Source organism: Dunckerocampus dactyliophorus, chromosome 21 (assembly GCF_027744805.1).
Source record: "Dunckerocampus dactyliophorus isolate RoL2022-P2 chromosome 21, RoL_Ddac_1.1, whole genome shotgun sequence".
Classification (NCBI taxonomy): domain Eukaryota; kingdom Metazoa; phylum Chordata; class Actinopteri; order Syngnathiformes; family Syngnathidae; genus Dunckerocampus; species Dunckerocampus dactyliophorus.
In genome coordinates this window covers 9,701,554-9,722,389 of record NC_072839.1, presented here as the reverse complement: position 1 = coordinate 9,722,389, position 20,836 = coordinate 9,701,554, and the positions used below count along the sequence as shown (strand labels likewise).

General features: G+C 40.9%; 1 protein-coding gene across 4 annotated transcripts in view; it reads left to right on the top strand.

Annotated features, from left to right (window-relative positions):
• Positions 1-20,836, top strand: part of phldb2b (pleckstrin homology-like domain, family B, member 2b) — a 49,825-nt gene that overhangs the window by 9,466 nt on the left and 19,523 nt on the right. For 3 of the 4 annotated variants that reach the window (XM_054765560.1, XM_054765561.1, XM_054765559.1), the window contains exons 3-9: positions 1,301-1,424; positions 2,867-2,965; positions 3,242-3,325; positions 9,917-10,036; positions 14,116-14,300; positions 15,316-16,443; positions 19,628-19,978. In XM_054765560.1, the coding sequence (XP_054621535.1) occupies positions 1,301-1,424; positions 2,867-2,965; positions 3,242-3,325; positions 9,917-10,036; positions 14,116-14,300; positions 15,316-16,443; positions 19,628-19,978 (2,091 nt within the window). Of the gene's footprint in view, positions 1-1,300; positions 1,425-2,866; positions 2,966-3,241; positions 3,326-4,706; positions 4,993-9,916; positions 10,037-14,115; positions 14,301-15,315; positions 16,444-19,627; positions 19,979-20,836 lie in introns of those variants that run through there. The other variant, XM_054765563.1, reaches the window with a different exon arrangement.

Here is a 20,836-nt window from a genome sequence, read left to right as displayed (position 1 = left end):
CAAAGTGTCCAAATGTCCTGAATGTTGATACTTTGTGTCTGGATGTCTTCACAGTGTCCACATGACTTATTTTCTGTCTTCACTTTGTAACTAAATGTCCCCACGGCATCTAAATGTACATATTTTGTCCTAATAGCCTTACTTTGTGTCTGAATGTCTTTATTTTGTGTCCAAATATCCTTGCCTTGTGTCAAAAGTCCTCATTTTGTGTCAAAAAGTCCGTAATTTGTTTCATAATGTCCTTACTTTGTGTCCCTATGTCCTCACAGTGTCCAACTGTCACTTATTTTCCATCTATAAATATCTCCACTTTGTAACTAAATGTCCCCACAGTAACCAAATGTCCGTAATTTGTGTCTATTGTCTTTACGCCGTCAAAATGTCTGCACTTTGTGTCAAAATGCCCTCACTGTGTCCTAATGCCCTCAATTTGTTTCAGTATGTTCTCAAAGTATCCAAATGTCCGGAATGTTTCTGTCCTGAATGTCTTCACTTTGTAACCAAATGTCCCCACAGCATCCAAATGTACATGTTCTTTCTTAATAACCTTACTTTGTGTCTAAATGTCTTTATTTAGTGTCCAAATATCCTTACAGTGTGTCAAAATGTCCTCATTTTGTGTCAATATATTGTCAAAGTGTCCAAAGGTCTGTAACTTGTTTCTGAATGTGCTTACTTTGTGTCTCTGTGTCCTCACAGTGTCCACATGTCCTTATGTTCTGTCTATAAATGTCTCCACTTTGTAACTAAATGTCTCCGCAGTATGCAAATGTCCTGACTTTGTGTCTAATTGCCCTCATTTGTGTCAAAATATCCTAACTGGGTATTTTAATGTCTTATTTTGTGTCAAAATGACCCCATTTTGTGTCTGTATGTCCTCAAAGTGTCCACATGTCCGTAAATTGTGTCTGAATGTTCTCACTTTGTGTTGAAATGTCCTCATTTTGTGTTGAAATGTCCTCATTTTGTGTCTGTATGTCCCCAAAGCCTCCAAATGTCCATCATTTGTGCCTAAATTCCCTTACTTTGTTTCTATATGGCCCCACAGTGTCCACATGTCCTTATTTTCTATCTAGAAATGTCCCCATAGTATCCAAATGTCCTTACTTTGTGTCTAAATATCGTTACTGTGTGTCTAATTGTCCTCACATTTGTGTCATAATGTCCCCACAACTTCTTAAATGGCCATGTAGTCCATATGCTGGACACTGAAATCATTCGTAATATAGATGAATACACTGTGCAGTATTTGCTGTCCATGTCCTGTTCATCTTACTTTTGCAATTGTGATTGTTTATAGTCGGCACCTCTGGACCTGATTGACACAGGGAAGGGTCTGAAGGTCCAAACCGCCAAACCTCATCTGGTCAGTCTGGGAAGTGGGAGGCTGAGTGTGGCGATCACCTTGCTGCCACTGAAGGAAGGTAATTATACCAGTATAGTGCTGGATTTGACTCTACTGATCCAGCTTGTTGCTTCAAATTGAGCTTCTGCATGAGTCACCCTGTTGGAAGAGCCTTTAAAAAAAGATATGCTTTAGGTTTTTGGCTCAAAAGTTTTTTGGAACAGCTGTGAGCTACAATGAGTCACAGTCACAGTAGACAATCTCTCCATTCTGAGTGTCCGTCGTCATCTCTTAACTCTTCACTTTTATTTTCTAAATTTGTATCTGACTTGTACAGTACATACCAACATTTGTATCCCCCCGACCCCCGACTTATGTAGCAGCTTGGTACTGTCTTACATTTAAGTGAGGAATCCCAACAATGCGAGGAAGAGATATGGAAAACTACGCCTGTGTCTCACGCACATTCCTACAGAAAAAGAATAGGAAACTATAAAAAGGATTCAGGTTGAGACAATGTTTTTTAATACCTGAAGCATGCTTATATCATATTGCAGGGATACCCGGCATTAAATTTAACAATAAATATATTATTCATGTTAAGAGCAGAAGCAGGTATGGCAATTATAACAATATTAAGCAATGCTCCTCATTCCATCCATCCATTTTCTATGCCGCTTATCCTAATTAGGGTCGCAAGGGTATGCTGGAGCCTATCCCAGCTGACTTTGGGCGAGAGGCGGGGTACAACCTGCACTGGTCGCCAGCCAATCGCAGGGCGCATATAGACAAACAACCATTCACACTCTCATTCATACTTATGGACAATTTAGAGTCGCCAATTAACCTAACCCGATTTGCTGACTGTATGGCCAACATGCTACCTTCTTCATTCATTAATCATTAATTACTTATTGTTTCATTTACATTCAGCATTTATTTATGAATTACACGTTACGGCCATAACTATTTTTGTAATATATAATATAATTTAAAAATTCTAAAGCATTTTTTAATAATTTAATTAATACAATAATTCATACATCTTTAGTTAATCAAATATTAATACAATAATGCACATTTTTTGTCACTTTTATTCTTTTACTTTCTTTCATCACTGCACAAGCTATAAATCTTTTTTTTTTCTACTCCCATTTCCTTATTTGGTATTTTATTTTTTATTCTTTCAGCTCCTTTTGTCCTTCTTTCTTTATTGCCACATTAACTATTCTCCTATTCTCCGCCTATTCTCTGTTCGATTCTCTACTAATAAGAAAATGAAGACACCCAAACACGCAGGAAGGGAGCAAACTTTTCAATGCCAAAATATAAACACATGAATTATTGCACCGTGTGAATGAACGATCGAGACGGAGGATTAAATCAGATCTATTTCTTACGACTCCTTTTCAGACGTGTTGACTTGTGTATAAACTGTTCCTCGCTGTAACTTTTTAAGCATACAAATAAATACCATGCCATAACAATACATTGTAACACATGTAATTCTTTATTTTGCAGGGGTTACCCGGATAGGACGGGAAGATGCCCCCATTCCTCAAGACATCACCATCGAGGGGCCTGGAATCGAGGCGGAACACTGCCTTATCTTCAATGAAGGTCATTCTATTACCCTGACTCTCTTTCCATTCTTATGTAGTCTTCAAATATTTGTTCAAAACAGCTCTAAACAAGAGGGAAATTAGATCATTTGAATAACGAGGGCATGAGTTAATTGCATTAGACTATTCAGACAAATCTGATCTGTGCTGGGACTAATCATAGCCATGTGACTTCTTCAAGTGTCAATATACATGCTGTTAAAAGACACAGGAAGGATTTATTGAACGAATTTGTTGCGTATACTTACAGTATACTAACTGTCATTCTTTTCAGGAGGGGTAGTGACTCTGGACCCCTGTGGTCACCTCTGTAGCCTGGATGGAGTGCAGGTCACTGTGCCCACACCACTCACACAGGGTAAGCTCGAGATTGTCGAACTTCCCGAATGGGTTTAGATATATTGCCACCTTCTGGACAATAATGCACATAGCTGGGAAATGACTTCATCTCATGCAGTGGTTTGGTTATCTTGCATTCATGTGGGTATGACTTCTACAAGCATGGTCTATGTAAGTGTGTGTATAAGTAAGGATATTCTCAAGTATGTCGATTACTTAACTGTGTGTGTGTGTGTGTGCCTCTGGTTTGGCTAAATTCATAATGACTTGGAACGAACGCATACAGTGACTCACAAGTTCCAGCAACTGCAGAGCATATGCAGCAAGTCAGAGAGCGCGCTTTTCTTTGCATGTGATTTGTCGTAAAGCTGTTTTGTTTTAATGGTGAACATGTTGGTGGGTTATTTTTGGTTACATATTAACAGGCCGATAACTGATTGGCTGATTCAAATATTGACACTGACCTGCAAGAAGCAGAAAACAAAGGGGGGCCTTTTTGTTGGGTGAATTGAGTTAAGCACACACACACACACACACACACACACAGTAGACGGTCTGGAGATATTTAGGAAGTGATCTGTTCCGTGACTTGGATCAGCTTCTCTCCCACCCAATTGGAACAGCAAAAATAGAAATGTGCTCATGCTGCTTGAAAACACCAAACCCTAACAGTAAATCAGCATGCATAGAATCGAATATTAAATACTAGATATGCAGATGTAAATGAAAACGGCACGTTATGAAATGCAAATTATGAAATACACATGTGACTGGTGACTGCACAATACTAAATACACACTGTACATGCAGTGGGGAATGGCGACTGTATGACTTTACATGCAGCAGCAGCAGCAGAGATTAAAACTATACACATATGAATAAATACACTGTATATCATATAAATATTAGTATTCACCAGCAATGACAAACAATAATTACCAGCAGTGGACTGACAACTATACACATAGTAATGTACAGTTTGGGGTGAGCAGAAAACGTCACACAATATGCTCTAAAACGTATTGTAGTCACTGAGAAAACACGGTGTATATGTACAACTACAGCATGCTACGTGAGTGCAAAAAATAAGTGGAATACCTGTTGCGTATAATGTATGCTTTTTAAAAAGATACATCTAAGTACATGCATTGGTTTTAATAGTTTAGCATCCCCCCCTTTCCAAGATTCAGATTTTCCTGATACGGTGTGACCAAAGAAAAAATAAAAAAGGTACACAGACAAAGGGAGGCTTTAGGGGGCGTGGCTATTTTAAAGCGTCTCGGCAATCTTCGAGCGTACCAACTACAAACTTTCTTGTATTGTGGCCATATGAGGGTGTATAGTCAGATAGTCTTTTAATTTACTTTTATTTATATGTTATAAACGTAAAACCAACACCTCAACGTTTTTTTCCTGAAGACGTTTCTCACTCAAATCCTTGTTGTGCACCCCTTTTGCATGTAGAGTTGGTAAGGTCCAAAGCTGGATGTAAATCAGTGAACTTTCTTCATCACACGGACTCGGTGAGGAGACACATAATGGTTGCGAAAGATATTTAAATAATAACAAAATCCAGCAAGAGTGAAGACCTACTTTGCGTGTTTTGTCGTGTTTTTTTGAGTTTTTTGCTGGGTGAATCCAAAAGAAGTCGTTTTTCTTCTGTCGTCACTGAATGGGACTCAAAAGGTTAGTTTATTAGCAAATAGCTGTTACCTTGTAATGTTCGATTTATGTATGTTGTGCACAGTTGTCTTACCTGTTGTTATGTTGTTGCACCTACTCAACTACTCAATATCATATACTCACTGCAAAAAATATGCATTTCTTTTATTAACTGATGGCTAATAATGTCTGGCTTATGAGCACACACGCTCATTTAATGTCAATATTTGTGTAAATTATTACCCTGTGTTGACCTTTTTTGTCACGAATTGACTGCAAGAAATGAGGCTCGCGCACCATCTGATGTTATTGATTTTGTTTAAAAAAAAAAAAAGAAAGGGCAGACGTGCTTCTGTAGATGATTGGCTGCAATTGAATTTTATTGTAATGGTCCCATCTGTCTGCATAGGTCGGGGCTCGCCAACTGGCGGCTTGCGGGCCACATATGGCCCATGAATGATGTCAGACTTCAAAACATTTCTGCAACAGATTCCTAAAAGCACCAGAGAGAGAGCACTCTTATTAGATACAGCAGTGGTGCCCAAAGTGAAAAAAATATAGCAAAAATGCATAATATAATGAGAAAAAGCTGAAATGTTGATACCACTAATGAAAACACATAGCTTTGTCTTTAAATACGTATAGATTAAATTTTTTATCCTCTTTAGAATATTAAAAATATCAAAATGGCCCCAAAACCTTAGATTTTTCAGTACGCTCCCTTTGCAGGGCCCCCATAACTCGGCCAAATCAGACTGATGAATTACGTTGTTGAGTTAAAAAACTTGGGAATTACATTTTTGCATCAGATTCCTAAAAACAGCATAAAGCATAAATGTGTAGCTTCCGTTTTAATTGATGGCTTTAGGATTATGTTATCCATTGTATGACAGAGCCTTGCATTGACATTGTATACAAAATAAAAGTCACGGATCAGGTAACCAACCGCTCCTTTTACTTTCTCCACACTTTATTTTCGTACCTTGCTTGTAAGTGTGACTCATTCTCACATACGGTCAGATTTTTTTTTAAGCTTTTACTACTCAAAGGCTCGCAAGTTCACATGCAAGTGTGCATCAGAGAGACGCACTCACCCCAGGCTATGAAGACTTTTAGGTTACCTGATGCCTGAAAACAAAACCGAGTTCATTGTCCTGGGTGTTATTGTGCTCAAAAAGTCTCCCCCTCCCCCCAACGCACCTTAAAAGCATCAGTGCTGTTGCTCATTTTTTTGCCACTTTGCAAAATTCAGTGTTATCTTTCTATTGAGCGTATCTGGTAGACCCGTGTCTCCATTGCTTGATGCTTTCTGGATGAGATTTGAGATAGTGCAAAGGCCAGATCTGTTTAGAGTGTGTTTGTTTGACTGACTGACCTAATCGACACTAACCCCCTTGAGAAAGACCAGTCTTGTTTTATGATGTTACTGCCAGACCGTGTGCCCCTGAGAGGGTTCATTTGTGGTTTTTAGGCCAATTTACACTCCCAATGGGATCCCGATGGCGTGTGTCTGAATTAACACATTCACATTTACGCTAGTTAATTCAGTCCCGTGTTGCAACCTGAGTCCGCCATATTTTATGAAGGCATCAAAAAACCTGCATAAATCACTGCCCTGTTTTATTATGCTGCACTTATATCTGGAATTAAATCTGGACTTCAAGTATACAAAGGAGCATACAGGGCCACACTGAAATAAAATAGTAAAAGTCTAAATATTAGTCTTGCTCTAGAGACCTGCCCTATATTAATCGTGTATTGTCATGAAATATGTATCAATTATTCATCAACACTTTTGGGTAATGAGGGAAGAAACGCAACAAAATAGGCCATTTCAGTTTTTGTGGGTTTTTTTCTCTACTGATGATGCTGTTGATGTGCCAAAACTAAGGAACAGCAATCCCTCTTTTATTGCATTTAATTGGTTTCAGACCCAATGGTGATAAATGAATTTCTCCAAAGTAGGATTCCTTACTTATAAATGGACTATTGTCGTAGTTGTAGAGCATAGAAAACTTACGTATATTTACCACCTTCTGAATATGCTTTTCAACATTATTAGAGCCCTCTAGACATGAAATAACAACCCTATAGTCACCTTTACACTCGTATTACCCAATATAGTGGACATAATAAGAGTAAATAAGCCATTTGTGAGTGTTGCTGTAGTTGTGTTCCGGTGCTAGGGGAGCTGAGTGGGGGCGGACAGGAAGTGTCGTCCGGGGTTCAGAGTTGTGTTTTAGCTCGGCGTGGGTTACGGCCGCAACAGTAGCTCGTGTTCGGCATTATTGTGCCTGTTGTGAGATAATTCAAACCTGCAGTGACAGTCTGTTGTTCCGGCGATCAAGTCTGGTGCTTGTGTGTCTCACTGAACATTACAGTAACATTACTGACACCTAGTGACCAGTGTAGAATACTACATATCATCAACATCTTTAAATGTGTCTTCTGAATGGCATATATTTGTATTTTAGTTCATTTAGCCATTTTTATGCTTGAAAATGCTTTATTTAGGCAAAAAAAATACATAAAATTTGCTTAAATATTTTTCACTAATAATAGATTGCATTCAACCACAAAACGGCATCATTTCTTAATTATTAATTCATGTATTTTTGAAGAACCGCGATAGAATGAAGCTACAAAAGTGGCGAGGCATTACTGTATTGTAATATCCACACCAGTCCTCCTATTTGTAGTTTATAATTTATTAATTTTTTACCCATTTTGTTTTGTGCTAGTGTAACCCATTAGCAATAAACGTCATTTCTTCGAAGCAAATGTTTGACACCAGACCCTTGTAATTGGTTTATTTTTCATTCTAACCCGATGGTCTCAATTTGACTGTGTCTGCGCTGATGTTAACCAAATAGAGAAACAGTTTAGAGTTTCCTCTCCGTATAACACTGCGGTAAGAGTGTCATTTAGTTCATCCAGATCTGAAGAGATTGACTCCAGACTTGCGACCCGGCTCGAGACGGCTCCTACATCTGCATCCTCAAAGAACTCTTGAGGTCGGACTTTGTAGACTGCAAGCTTTAAATAATCTCATAAATGCTCTTTACATACTGATGTTGAAGGTATATCGGAGTCTGGTTGTTTGTGATGCTTCAACATGGAAGGGAATTTGCCAATAAAGAACAAATAAGCATATAATGGCTGTTTGTCTGCTGTGGGTGCGTGTATAAAGCATCCAGCTTGTGTTTATGACTGCAGACATCCATCCAGTCTGCATGCAAGCTGTTACTTTTAAAGTGTCTTAATTGCTTGCAGGAGTAGCTACAAAAAGCAATTAATCAAGAGGTTAGTAAAAGCACAAGATGCTTCAAGGTGTCTTTTATATGTGTCCCATCTGTTCTTTCGGTGTTTGAGCTGAAAAGAGCACACTTTCCGCAAATATTTGCAAGCTATGAAAATGAGAGGAAGTCTGTGCACAAATGAAAGGCGGCACACGGTTTATTAAGGGCAGGAAATTTGAATTTTACAAGAGCAGACTGCTGGCGAGGTGTAAGCACATGCCCTGGTGTTGCGCTTCTGCTAAATACTGAGGGCTACTGTGAGTCCTCATGTCTGGATATTACAAGATCTTGCGTATCTTCTCACAGATCATCATCTTTTTCAAGTTTCTCTAGCGCTGCCACTTCCTCACAGTGTGCGCACTCTAAAAAGAGTGTTTACACAAGTAATGTATTTGAGAGGGTTCGACAGTCCAGCTGTGCAGACTCAACATTTCATGTGTGTGGCCGCACCGCCTCGCGATGACAAATTACAGCGTGGACAGCAGAAAGCGTCTTTTTTTGGCCCTCACAAGAAAAGACATGACCTGTTGTAGTGAAACTATTACTTGAATTTAGGCTGCTTGGAGCTGGAGGACAAAAAAGAGGTGAAGATAGAAGAGAGGATTTTTTTTCCATTCAGTCTTTTTCCATGCACGTGTCTGTTATTGTATTACTGCTACCAGTACACTGCCTTGTATATCATGTGAGAGATGAAGACGTGTCCAGACGTGTCCAGTTCGTGTCCAGTTCGTCTCAGTATGTATAGAGCCACAACAGTCCTGATTGGCTAAGGGAGAATCCGCCCATTGTGTTTTGCATTCTGATTGGCTGTAGACCATTGTCAATCAATCTCCTTCATGCAGGACTGCCTGTTTCCTGTTGTATGATTGCTAGCTGCTCGCGGTCATACATGCTGAATGAAGGCAGAAGTTACGCGGCTGTAGGGCGCCTGGACTACTGTAAATGAATCTTCGGTTCATGGAGTACAAGAAGGAGGGATATGTTTTAACAAGGATACATAAACGCTCCAGCCTAACGGCGCCAGGACAAGCCACAATCACCGGAGTGAAATATGCGCGAGTCGCTTAATTTCTTGTGTCCAATCTCGGAAGTTGATCATTAAAAACGAAATTTGAACTATGAGAGTGTTTAAACAACAGAGAAATGTGATAAAATCTTAGTGCCATTAAGGTGTATGGTGAAAACATATAACATATATAGAATATACATATGTAATAAACATATATAATAAACATATAAAACATATATAAGAATTGTACAAAAATATAGTTGGCTACTTGGCAGATTTCACTTATTGCGGGCTGTTATGGGAACCTATCCCCCCGCGATAAACGAGGGAACACTTGCATCCAATTTGTAGTGTTTTTTCTATTGTCATTCTCACTGTCTTCTTACCACACTGTCGGGAAGTAACTTCAGTCTCTCTCCTTTCTCTTGTGTTGTATTTGGACAGCTGTGGCCGGCTATGTGCATTACAAAGGTTGTGACCCCGACATGTTGTTTAATACCTGGCCCTCTCGGCGTAACTGACGGCCAGAGCAAACACACTGTGGTCTAGTGCGGCTGCTGGTGGACAAGCACGAAATATTCCAGAATGAATGCTATAGTCCTTCCTGTGAATAATTGCCCTGTACCTTTTTTTCCCCCAGGTTATTCTTTGTGTCTCGGTAAGTCCTACTTCTTCCGGTTCAACCATCCTGAGGAGGCGAGCAGAATGAAGAGCATGCTTCCACAAAAGAGCCCAGTGTCCGCCCTAGCCTATAATACAGGTATACATACACACACAGTCACGTCAAACCTACACTGGGTCCACAAGTTTCCTTTTTTTTGTTCCGCGGCCGCATTTTTAATCTCCCTTTTTTGCACCAGTCTACACAGACGTCAATATGTGTCTCCACCGAAAAACTTTCTGCAGGCTTACGTTGCCAGTAGATCCAGGCAAGTGTGAGAGATGTTTTTGGAGTGGGTGGGTGTGGCGAAAACGCAGAAGGGTGGGGTGTAGAGCCAGGTGGGGGCGGTTGGTGCTCATATATTGTTCCAAAATACACACTCGCACAGTCGAGCACGGTAAAAGTTAAATGTAAAGCATATTGGAATGTTTTTGTGTCATCTGGCGCCCCTCTGTTTCCACGGTGATACAGCTGTCTTCCTGGTGATTGATGTTGAGAACTTATGTGTGTGTGTGTGGGTGTGTTTGGTGAAACCTAAATTTTACACGCATTAAAAGCTAAGGGTGTAACAGTACTTTAATTCAGTTTTTTTACGCAGAGACTTTGTGAGATGCTACACATGAAAAGCCAGGGACATGAAGTGTACTTTCGGCGAGGCGACGCATCTCCACAAGCCAGGGTAGTGTGCTTAAAAGCGGACGAAAAGGAGAGGCATTCGTGGTGGAAGCAGAGATCTAGACGGATGAAAATAACGCAGCCCAGCCTCTAGCTAGTCATGGCTAGTGGAATCATGGCTCGTGATAGTGCCAAGGAAAATCGTCTTTCATTGTTAAAGTCTCCTGTTTTTGAACACTTCCCCTTCCGGTGAAATACATTCACGGACAAATGGAAGTGGATAAGAAGAAAGCAATGTGCCGCCATTGTTCAGTAGAGATCGAGAACGAGGCAACAAGCTGGAACTATTAATGCGGCACTTCAGGTAATTTTAGGAATGGAATACTTTTCTCTGTTATGAACAAGCGCAAATATGTTGCATTTTACATTTTTCACTGTTAGATCTTAAGGATGTTCTAATGCGAAATGCAAAAACAAGAAATGGAGACAAAAACATTTTCTAGTAAGCGGTTTATTGCAAACAAGCGTTAAAATTAATAGGCTGTTCATCAGCGGATCAAAATTGTAAAACCATAGCTAAAAAAAATCCCCGGAACCCTCCCCTAAAATAAAAATAAAATGTTCAAAAAAGGACTCAGTCACCAATCACTTCAAAATTGGTTGGGCATGCTTGATGCCAGTGTTTCCAAGAGGCTAGTGGGAACGTTGTTCCAGGTGATGAAGATGGCTTCACAAAGGGCATCCACTGTCTGGAACCAATGTCCATTTTTGTAAACTACCCTTGCCATCCATCCCCAAATGTCCTCAATTGAATTCAGATCAGGGTAACACGTAGGATGGTAAAAGATTGAGATCATTCCTCTGGAAGACGTCCTTTGTCAGGTGGGCATTGTGAACTGCTGCATTGTCCTGTTGAAAAAGTCAGTTATGACCACACAGATGAGAGCCTTCAGTCATGAGAGATGCTCGCTGCAACATCTCCACAAAGCCAGCTGGCGTTTGACGCCCCTGCACAACCTGAAGCTCCATTGTTCCATTGAAGGAAAAAGCACCCCAGATCATTATGGCACCCCATCCACTGTGGCGTGTGGAAAACATCTCAGGTGGGATCTCCTTGTCATGCCAGTAACATTGGAAGCTATCAGGATGGTCAAGGTTGTATTTTTTTCTCATTAGAGAAAAAAACTTTCTTCCACCTTTCAGTGTCCCATGTTTGGCGTGCAAATTCCAAACAAGCGATTTTGTGGCGTTGAAGCAGACGAGGCCTTTGAAGACGTTTTGTGTCTGATGGTTCTTGGACTGCGCTCGGCACCAGTAACAACCTTTTTTTCCCCCTCGAAGATTGTCCCGTGTCTTGACGGACATCATATCCTCCAGCTCAGGGCTGGTGACATTTTTTTTAGGTCTACCACTGGAGTTTTTTGTTTCATAACACTGTCTGAATTTGGTATCAATGAGATGCATTATTAGATATTAGTTTTATTTTCTTTGTCACCTATAGCACAAAGCTTATATAGCGTTAATACAGTATATTGACCTAAAATTTGATTGGTTTTAGCACCTTGTAATGCACAAACTGTGTCTCCCCACATGTTATTTTTTATTTTAGAATTGTATTTATTGGATAATTACCTGCCAGCAGAGTTAAGCAATCAAACAAAAAAGCTAAGCAGTTAATGTTTTGCATCTTTTTTCCCTCACTGTACTGAAAATGAACCAAACCGCAATCTTAAAACCGACATTCGTCCCGAACCGTGCTCATGGCGTACCAATACACCGATATTCAAGGCTCACTGTGACGATGTGACCTTTAACCTTCTCATACACCACAATGCAGTATTACACTAAAAAGCCTCACCTTCACTGTGTGGACTGCCAACACTCACAGCTAAAGTGGAAGCTCTCACACAAAGGAAGAGAACAGTTGATGCACGCCAGACCTCCAGTATAAATCTGCCCATTTATGGACACCATGCAATGTGTGTGTGTCTGTGTTGTGTGATCTCATGATGCTTTTCATTTTCTGCCGCATTTCTCTCTCGCACGTAACGTTTAACATTCTCCCACATAGATAGCCGTGCATGAATCTAAGTATCTTAACTAGTCCTGTTCCTATTCTAAAAGACTTTGAAATGCTCTTTGATATGCATGCATGATGTATGTACTTGTATAAGTATGCTTGTTTCCCTCAAATAGAGCCACTGTTGACGTTCGTTGCAGGACATTTTATGTTTGGTTGTTAAACACCGGGTGGTCTGAGGGGGAGACCAATGTGATGGCGCCTTTTCCACATTAAGCCACAGCTCAATAAAAGGTGTGCAGGTTCTCTTCCTGTGGGTTGGGCCATCAGCTGAAAAAGAATGGAAGTTTTAAAAACATAACCTGATAATATCAGTAATGTATGTTGTACAGGCAAGAAATAGCAGAAAGGAGCAGACCCCTCTCAACACTGAAACGGTTAAAAATGAAACTAGGCGGGGGTGGGGCTGTTGGGGATATTCCAAAAATATTTTGTGGTCTCCTTTCATTTCCCAAAGCCTATACTAAGGAACTGAACCTCAGATCAACTGTTTTTCTTGGATCCGACAGGTGGTTTTGTCCGTGGGGTGCATACTTGCATGCAGTTTGTGTATACTGGTAGCGTGAGCGTGTCTCATCTGGGAAGCTTCAGGTACACATATAGGGGTGTCCCGATACAAATTTTCACCTACAATAAGATACAATATCGACAAAGAAAGAAAAGGCTTAATCAAGAGATAGTACTCAATAAGAGAACAATAGTCAGCAAGTGTAGGTATGAGAAAGCAGACCCATTTAGTCCTTTATGTATCTGGGGTATAGCTTTATTGACAATATAGTGGTGGCTAGGCATAATGTAGCGAGACTTGAGGTACTCAGTGGAGCGTTTAAACCCGACATTAATCACCAACGCCTGGGGCTGGCTCTTTTCTGTGATGCTAATGTTTTTTTGCCATCCCGTGGAAGTTTCTCACCCTTTGCAAATGCTTAAAATCCTCATGACGCTGCTCCAAATGTGCAACGAGGTTAGTGACACCACGAGAAACTTGCGCATGACAAGTTTTGCACTCAGCTGCAACGAGTTTTTGGCCCACATCACGCCTTGCAACCGCCCAACGTGATAGAAGTCTGGAATGGACTTCTTATGTGAAAGTGCCAATATCAGAGATTTTAGATGCAGGCTGATATAATCTGATACTCATTATTGTGCTGATATCGCGCCGATATTGCATTGGGACACACCTACACATGTGCAGCGCATTCAGATCCCCAAATAAGTAGACCAACTTCACTCTTAATTGTGCTCATTTCCACACTGGAATTCACAAGAAAACCTTGAAGATGTCAGCTGCCATACATTGTGGTTGTCTACAATCGTGCTACTTTTCATCCAATAAAAAAAAAGTTTAGACACACTTCCTCATGCAAGTGAATGAGAAAGTGTGTCCACACTTTCGATCAGTACTCCTTAATTATGTACCAAATATTACAGTTTATGAGTGTATATTGGTGTAATAATAAAAATATTTTTTCCCCACGTTTAGATTACCTGAAGTTTAGCAGCGATTATAGCCATGCTGTGGTGGGCGGGACCAGCAGCATGCGAGGCATGCGCTCAGCCTCCGAGCTCCGGGATCTGATGGACACCCTGCAGCGCAAGAAAGCTGCTCTGGAAAACAGCCTGAGAGCCAATGGGAATGCCAACCCATCCTACTTCAGCGTGACACAGGCAAGGCATTATTTACCTCTGCCACAGTGGTTATTGTTGTACTTTGTAGCGTCTCAGCGCAGAGGTGTCCAAAACGTGGCCCCGGGGGCCATTTACGGCCCGCAGCTGCTAAAAATACAACTAAACCTGAAGAAAAACATCAGTGATTTTATGAGAATAAAGTCAAAATATTAGGAGAAACTCATAATATTATGAAAAAAAAATCATCTTACTGGAAAAATAAAGTCATAATATCATGAGGAAAAACCGTGTAAATTTTAGTAGCATAAAGTTGAAATATTAAAGAAAAGAGATGTAATAAGTAATAAGTTGTAATATTATGAGAAACAAAACCAAACAAAGAATTAAGTTGCAAATTTTGGGAAATTAGTTTGGGGGAAAAGTTATGATATTAGGAGAATAAAGTCATAATATTACCAGAATAAAGTTGCAATATTGTGATGAAAAAACATGTAATCTTTAGTATAGCATTAAGCATAAAGTTGAAATGTGAAAGAAAAAAATTGTATTTTATAACGTCGTGATATTATGAGAGACAAAACAAAAATGCAATTTCTCAAAAATTTGGTTGTGAAAAAGCTATAATGCGAGAATAAAGTCAAAACGTTATGGGAATAAAGTCATAAATTTACAAGAAAAATCAAATGTTGAAATATTTGACAAAAATTAAACAACAGAAATGGAAGAACGAGCAAAAAATGTAATTTAAAGAGAAAAAGTTCATATTAATAATACGATTTTTTTTTACCTTACTTCTTAGTATACCTACATGGGTTGGTTTACAAAATTTAAAATATCCAAGTAGCCCATCCATCCTTTGATTTTTTTAATACAGCCCTCGGAAAGTTTGAACATCCCTGGTCTCAGCGTCTAGCCTTAACTTGTACTACTTTGTAGATTTTCATTATGCAGTTTCATACATGTGATGTTATATGTATTTGTCTTCATTTACCTTAACAATGAAATTGAATGTGTCTGCTATAAATGGTAATAATGACTCTTTATTTCTCTTTAGTCTCCACCCACCACACCCATCACTTCACATTCCTCCTCCTCATCAGCCTGTCAGGAACAGGCGAGACGTTTCTATCGTGCGGATCGTCCCCCAATGTCATTAAAATCTGCTCCCCCTCCTTCCCCATCCCGGCGTTCTGACTCTTCTTCTCTGGTCCCACGTAATTCTCGGAACCAGGACAACCTGGGCGGCAGTGATAGTCGGCGTCTCCATAACACAGGCTCCTCTCCGTTGTTGTCAACATGGAGTAGCAGGGGCTCGTCCACCTCTGTAAACGGTGGTGATAACCAACTCCTTTCTCTTCCTCCTTCATCTTCCTCAACCCGCTCCCCATCCGCCGGGGGTGCCGTAAGCATGCCTTCAAGCCCCCGCCTTGGACGCAGGAGCTTCGGCAACCAAGAGGCGTCGACCAGCAGTCGAACGAGGAAATACTCTTCCGGTTCTCTAAATGGGATGATGGGAGGAGGGCACAGCCGCTCCCTGCCTCGCCTCTGCCCTTCTCCGTCCCCCCGAGACAACAACGGCGTCCTGACTTTATCGACTCTGCCGCCGCATCGCTCCGATGCTTACAAACTTAGCAAAGACCACTACAACAACAACAGCAGCTTTAACACCAGTCTTGACCTGAACCACAACTCCAGTAACTCCAACATGTTGTCTTCAAATAGGAATCAAATCCAAACTACAGCTAAAGGAGAAGGTGTCGTGTCCATTTCCCTCTCCTCACTTAAGCTGTCCCCTTGCACTGGTACCACCTCCCCCGCAGCATCCACACCTGATGTTACCATCCCATCCAAGGCCGGGGGGTCCTCGTCCCCTCGCATGGCCAAGAAGCTCAGCCTCACTTCCACAAGCACAGTGGGCTCCGTCAGGTCCGCAAGCCCCCCTGAAATGGAGCTGTCTTTGGGGGAAAGGGAGAAACCTGGGGTGGGCCTGGAGCCTACTAGCACCCAAGGCTTTGGATGCAGCGAGAGGAGGGCTTCATTCGGAACAGCAGGAGTGACCCCACCGAGCGGGTTTAGGGAGAGACGGGGTAGTATCAGCTCACTCAGCGGCAAGGAGGAACTGACAGATTACCACCATCGTCAGAAAGAGGAACGTCTCCGTGAGCAGGAGGTGGAGAGACTTGTAAGTTCAGACAGCATCTTACACAAAAACACACACACGCAGAGTCACACACAGTGGTTGAGGCTAACCTCGAGACCACATCTGGCGTATAGCCCATACTAACAGGACTATTCTTAACCTTTCCCTTGGCTTTAGTTTATCCATGTGTGCTTGTGAGTGTGTGTGTGATACTGTACATGTTTACGTCAATCACGTGGAGGTCCGCCTTCCTGCGTGCGGTTCGGACCACAGAGCAAGTCGGTCAGATGTGGCCTAGAGAAAGAGGAAAAATTAAAGGGCAGAGTCCAACGAGCAGCAGGTGGATAAACACACGGATGCTCAACGTATAATGTCAACTGGACGCAAAATTACATAGATACTGTAATTATCTCTCTTTAACAGGGCTTGCAATGCCAAGTGCAAGTATGCATAAACTTGTACTTTCACATTGCTGCTTCCAAGACAGTAGAGAAGTGGCTATATGGCCGTGGTTCTCAATTATTTTCTGTCATGCACGTCCAGGGGACAGAATTTTATTAACGCCCCCCTGAATTTAAACAATTGAAAACCTGATAATATTATTTATCTGTTCAAACCACAGTGCAATCACAATCAACCGGTTATCAAAATAAAAATAAAAATCTGCTGCAACTACAACAAGTTAATAACAATTTCCAGTCAATTCATATCATAGTTTTTCATGAGTATACCATTAATGGCGTATAAGCCGCACGTGTCCATGTCATAAAATGGCATAATGTGGCGCGCACGAGTCCGTGAGGACCATTCAGGAGCCAATCGTGACCTATGAAAAAACTCGACGAGCTTGTCAACCCATTGGAAATTGCAGGAGGTCATTACTCAATATAACAGTCTAACAACATTAAACCCATCACACAGCAACTTAACACTCAAACGTTATACATCAGAAATATACAAACACGTACCAATATAAGTTTAAAATTATAAAAACCCACCATTTTAAAGTTTTCCCATAAGGCACTGCGTTTGAGAAAACCATTTCGTTAGAGGAGCATAGAAAGCATAGAAAATGGATGCCGCTGCAATGCTGCCCGTGTCCACCAGAGGGAGCCAGAGGACCTGGAGCCCAAAGCCCAGAGGTAGGCGCACCAGTGAATGCTCAGATTCAATTCCTTATGGAAACACTTTAAAAAAAAAAACTTTTTTTTTTCATTTTAAACTCATATTTGTAGGTTTGTATATTTGTCAGGTACACCTTTCGAGTGGTAGGTTGCTGTGTGATGAATCTAGTGTTGTTATTAAAGTGTTCTTTGAAAGATGACACCATGAGTCAAACTTATGTTGTTACATGTAATGACCTCCTCATTGTGAGTGCACTGATAGTACGAGATTGGCTCCTGCCAAAGAAAGAGCTACCGTTTCCTTACTGACTTGTGAGCGGGACACTATTTAAACAATTAGTAGTAGTTCTGAAGTGAAGGAGATGTCACAAGATTAGAATTTAGCCATAATTTAGCCGCACCGCTGTATGATCCGCAGGGTTCAAAGTTTACGAAAAAAGTAGCGGCTTATACAGCGGAATTTACGGTATTAATGAATAAATGATGCTGTTTCATGGGTGATTATGGCCTATTATTGGTCCAAAAATATGCATCCTTAAGCAAATTGTATGTATTTTTTGTTTAAATTGAGCATTTTCAAACATAAAAATGGCTAAATGAGGTAAGATAAAAAAATATATAGAGAAAATGGAGGACACTTCAAAGATGTTGTGTTGAGATGTAGTATTTTACACTGGTCACTAGGTGTCAGTGATGTTACTGTATGCGGGACACACAAGCACCAGACTTATTTATGTATCTTATTACTTGTATTATCTCACAACGGGCACAGTAATCCCTAACAAGGCTACTAACCCACGCCAGGCTAAAACACCACTCTGAACTCCTTCCCACTTGGCCCTCCACCAGAACACATTTACAGCAACAGACATGGACATGAACCTTATTTATATTGTAAAGGGCTTTTTATGTCCATTACATTGGGTAATACAAGGGTAAATGTGCTTATAGGGGTGTTATTTCATGTCTAGAGGGCTCTAATAGTGTGACAAACTTCCAAGTTAAGCTGAAGTCACATATGTTTAAAGGCATAGTTTTTGTTCATAGAGTGAGAAAATAAGGTATGCCCCAGAAAATCAGTTTGTGAGAGAGTACGTGTTCCCTGACTTTGAAAAGCCTCACAATACAAGAGGCAATGTGAAGAGCAGCTTACTTCTCCCTCTAGTGGTCACAGAATTAAACCTGAGCTTACTCAAGCATGGGTGTTTGGACTCAATGGCTTTGTCATGTGGCACATTTTTGGTACATTTTTACGCCATCTCATATTTCCGCATATTTGCTTTCCTTATTGCCATTGTTTCCCTTATGCTTTTGTATCTTGTCTCCCTAAATAACAACTGATTACTACAAAGGCCACACAGTAGCTTGTGTCCATTAGAATAGAACGAGGTGAGAAAGTGACACAGGTTCACATTACACACTACAGATGGGCATGTGAACAGAGATGAAACAAGATTCAGTTCGGTGGTGTTTTTTTTTTTTTTTTAAAGAATGCATTCTTTTTTAGTGTCATTTCCTGCATTTGGGGTCATAGTTGACAGCTGCCCACCACCTCCTCATTAACTTGCTCAGACACACATCCTAACACCTCTGACCCACATTCCTTTTCTCCGTCTTTCCCTTTCTAATATTACTTGATCAGCCTGGTGCTTTAAATTCTCCCTCGCTCTCACTCCCTCGCTCCCTCCCTCCCTCGCCTTCGCTGAACCCGAACCGGTTGCTCACACCCTGTAATCTGCCGCCGTGTCTCGGCCACGCTTAAAAAATCTCGCGCTCAAGGGAATGTCAGTCTGGGGGAAATATGCTCTTCAAAGAATGCAAACACCAAACGCGACTTGATGGAGGACAGAGCGTTTTTGTTGACTAGCCCAGGATTATTTTAACTTTCTGCAATGCTTCCACAGGTAGTGTGACTTGACTTGATTTTGCGATGTACTTTAAATAGTCATTTGAATGCTGCTTGAATAGTTGATTGTGTTACAAATGCTGAAAATAGATGTTTCTCCTCTGTTGGATTTGTTTCTATGTTATGTATTGAATCTGAGCATTATCCCCCTGACCACTTGAGTAACTAACGATCACTGACACTGGTTTCCTTTTAGGAACGACAGCGTCTCGAGACCATCCTGTCCTTGTGCTCAGAGCTGGACCGGGATGGAGGCGGCTCGGTTACAAATCCGGCCTCCACGGTGGCGGACCTCCAAAAGATCAACCAGGAGCTTCAGAAGCTCCAGCTGAATGACGACGACGATGACACGCCCTCTGTCTTCTCTGACTCCTCCGTCGTTAATGGCTCCACGGGGAACGGACTCGTGATGGAAAATGGATACTACGACAGGGACCTATTGGTACGACACAGGCGCAGCAGTGGTACCCGGGACAACAGGGCAGAATCGCCTGCTGTCAGTCTGCGGAGCTACGCCCTGTCACCCTCACCACAGAGGTTAAACGAGGTAAAAATGATTCGGATGGAAAAGAAAGCAGGTACACGCGGGCATGCTGTTATTAAGACATGCATTGGGCCTGAGGTACTGACAGGTATAAATTAGAAGCAGTAAGAATATGTCAAATAGGGCGTGCTTCGATTTTGGCAGCTTCACGCTATTACGGTTTTTGAAAATATATGAATTCATAAATTCATAAATGCTGTGTTGTGATTGACTATTGGCCTATTGATAGACCAAAAATATGCGTATTTAAGCAAATTTTATGTATTTTTGGCCTAAATTAACATTTAATCCCAGCCATTTCTATTTCCAATTTTGATTGATTTTTCAAAGCACACAGAATATTGTGTTCTATGACTATATAAACATGGAACCTACCAAAAGAAAGATTAGACTCTCATCTTTCATCAAGAAAACAAGTTTGTTTCTAACTTTATACGGTCTTTAGTAATCAGAAATAGAACATCGGTAAGTTTCAGGAAAATACCAGTTCCTGACTAAAAAAGGGAGAAAACCAGCTTTTTGTGAAAATATACATTTCAAGCATTTCAGCCCAAGGGGTTACTGTATTCTCTCCTAAAAAGGGTCAAACACACACCTAGCAATGTGCATCCAGCATCACGAATGAAAGTCAATACAAGACGGCAGTCGGGGAGCACCTTTGACTTTAGTCAGCTTCTTTGGAGATTAATCAGTCTTCATGTGGAAATGTGTTTATACTTCTTTCTGGCACTCACAACAGGAACTCTTAATAAAGTATCAAGGCTTACATCTTTCACACAGACAGATGGGAGATATTTACAGCTCATTTATTAGGTTAGGGCGGGTTAAGTGTCACAGTTGGTGTTGTGTGCACTATACCAG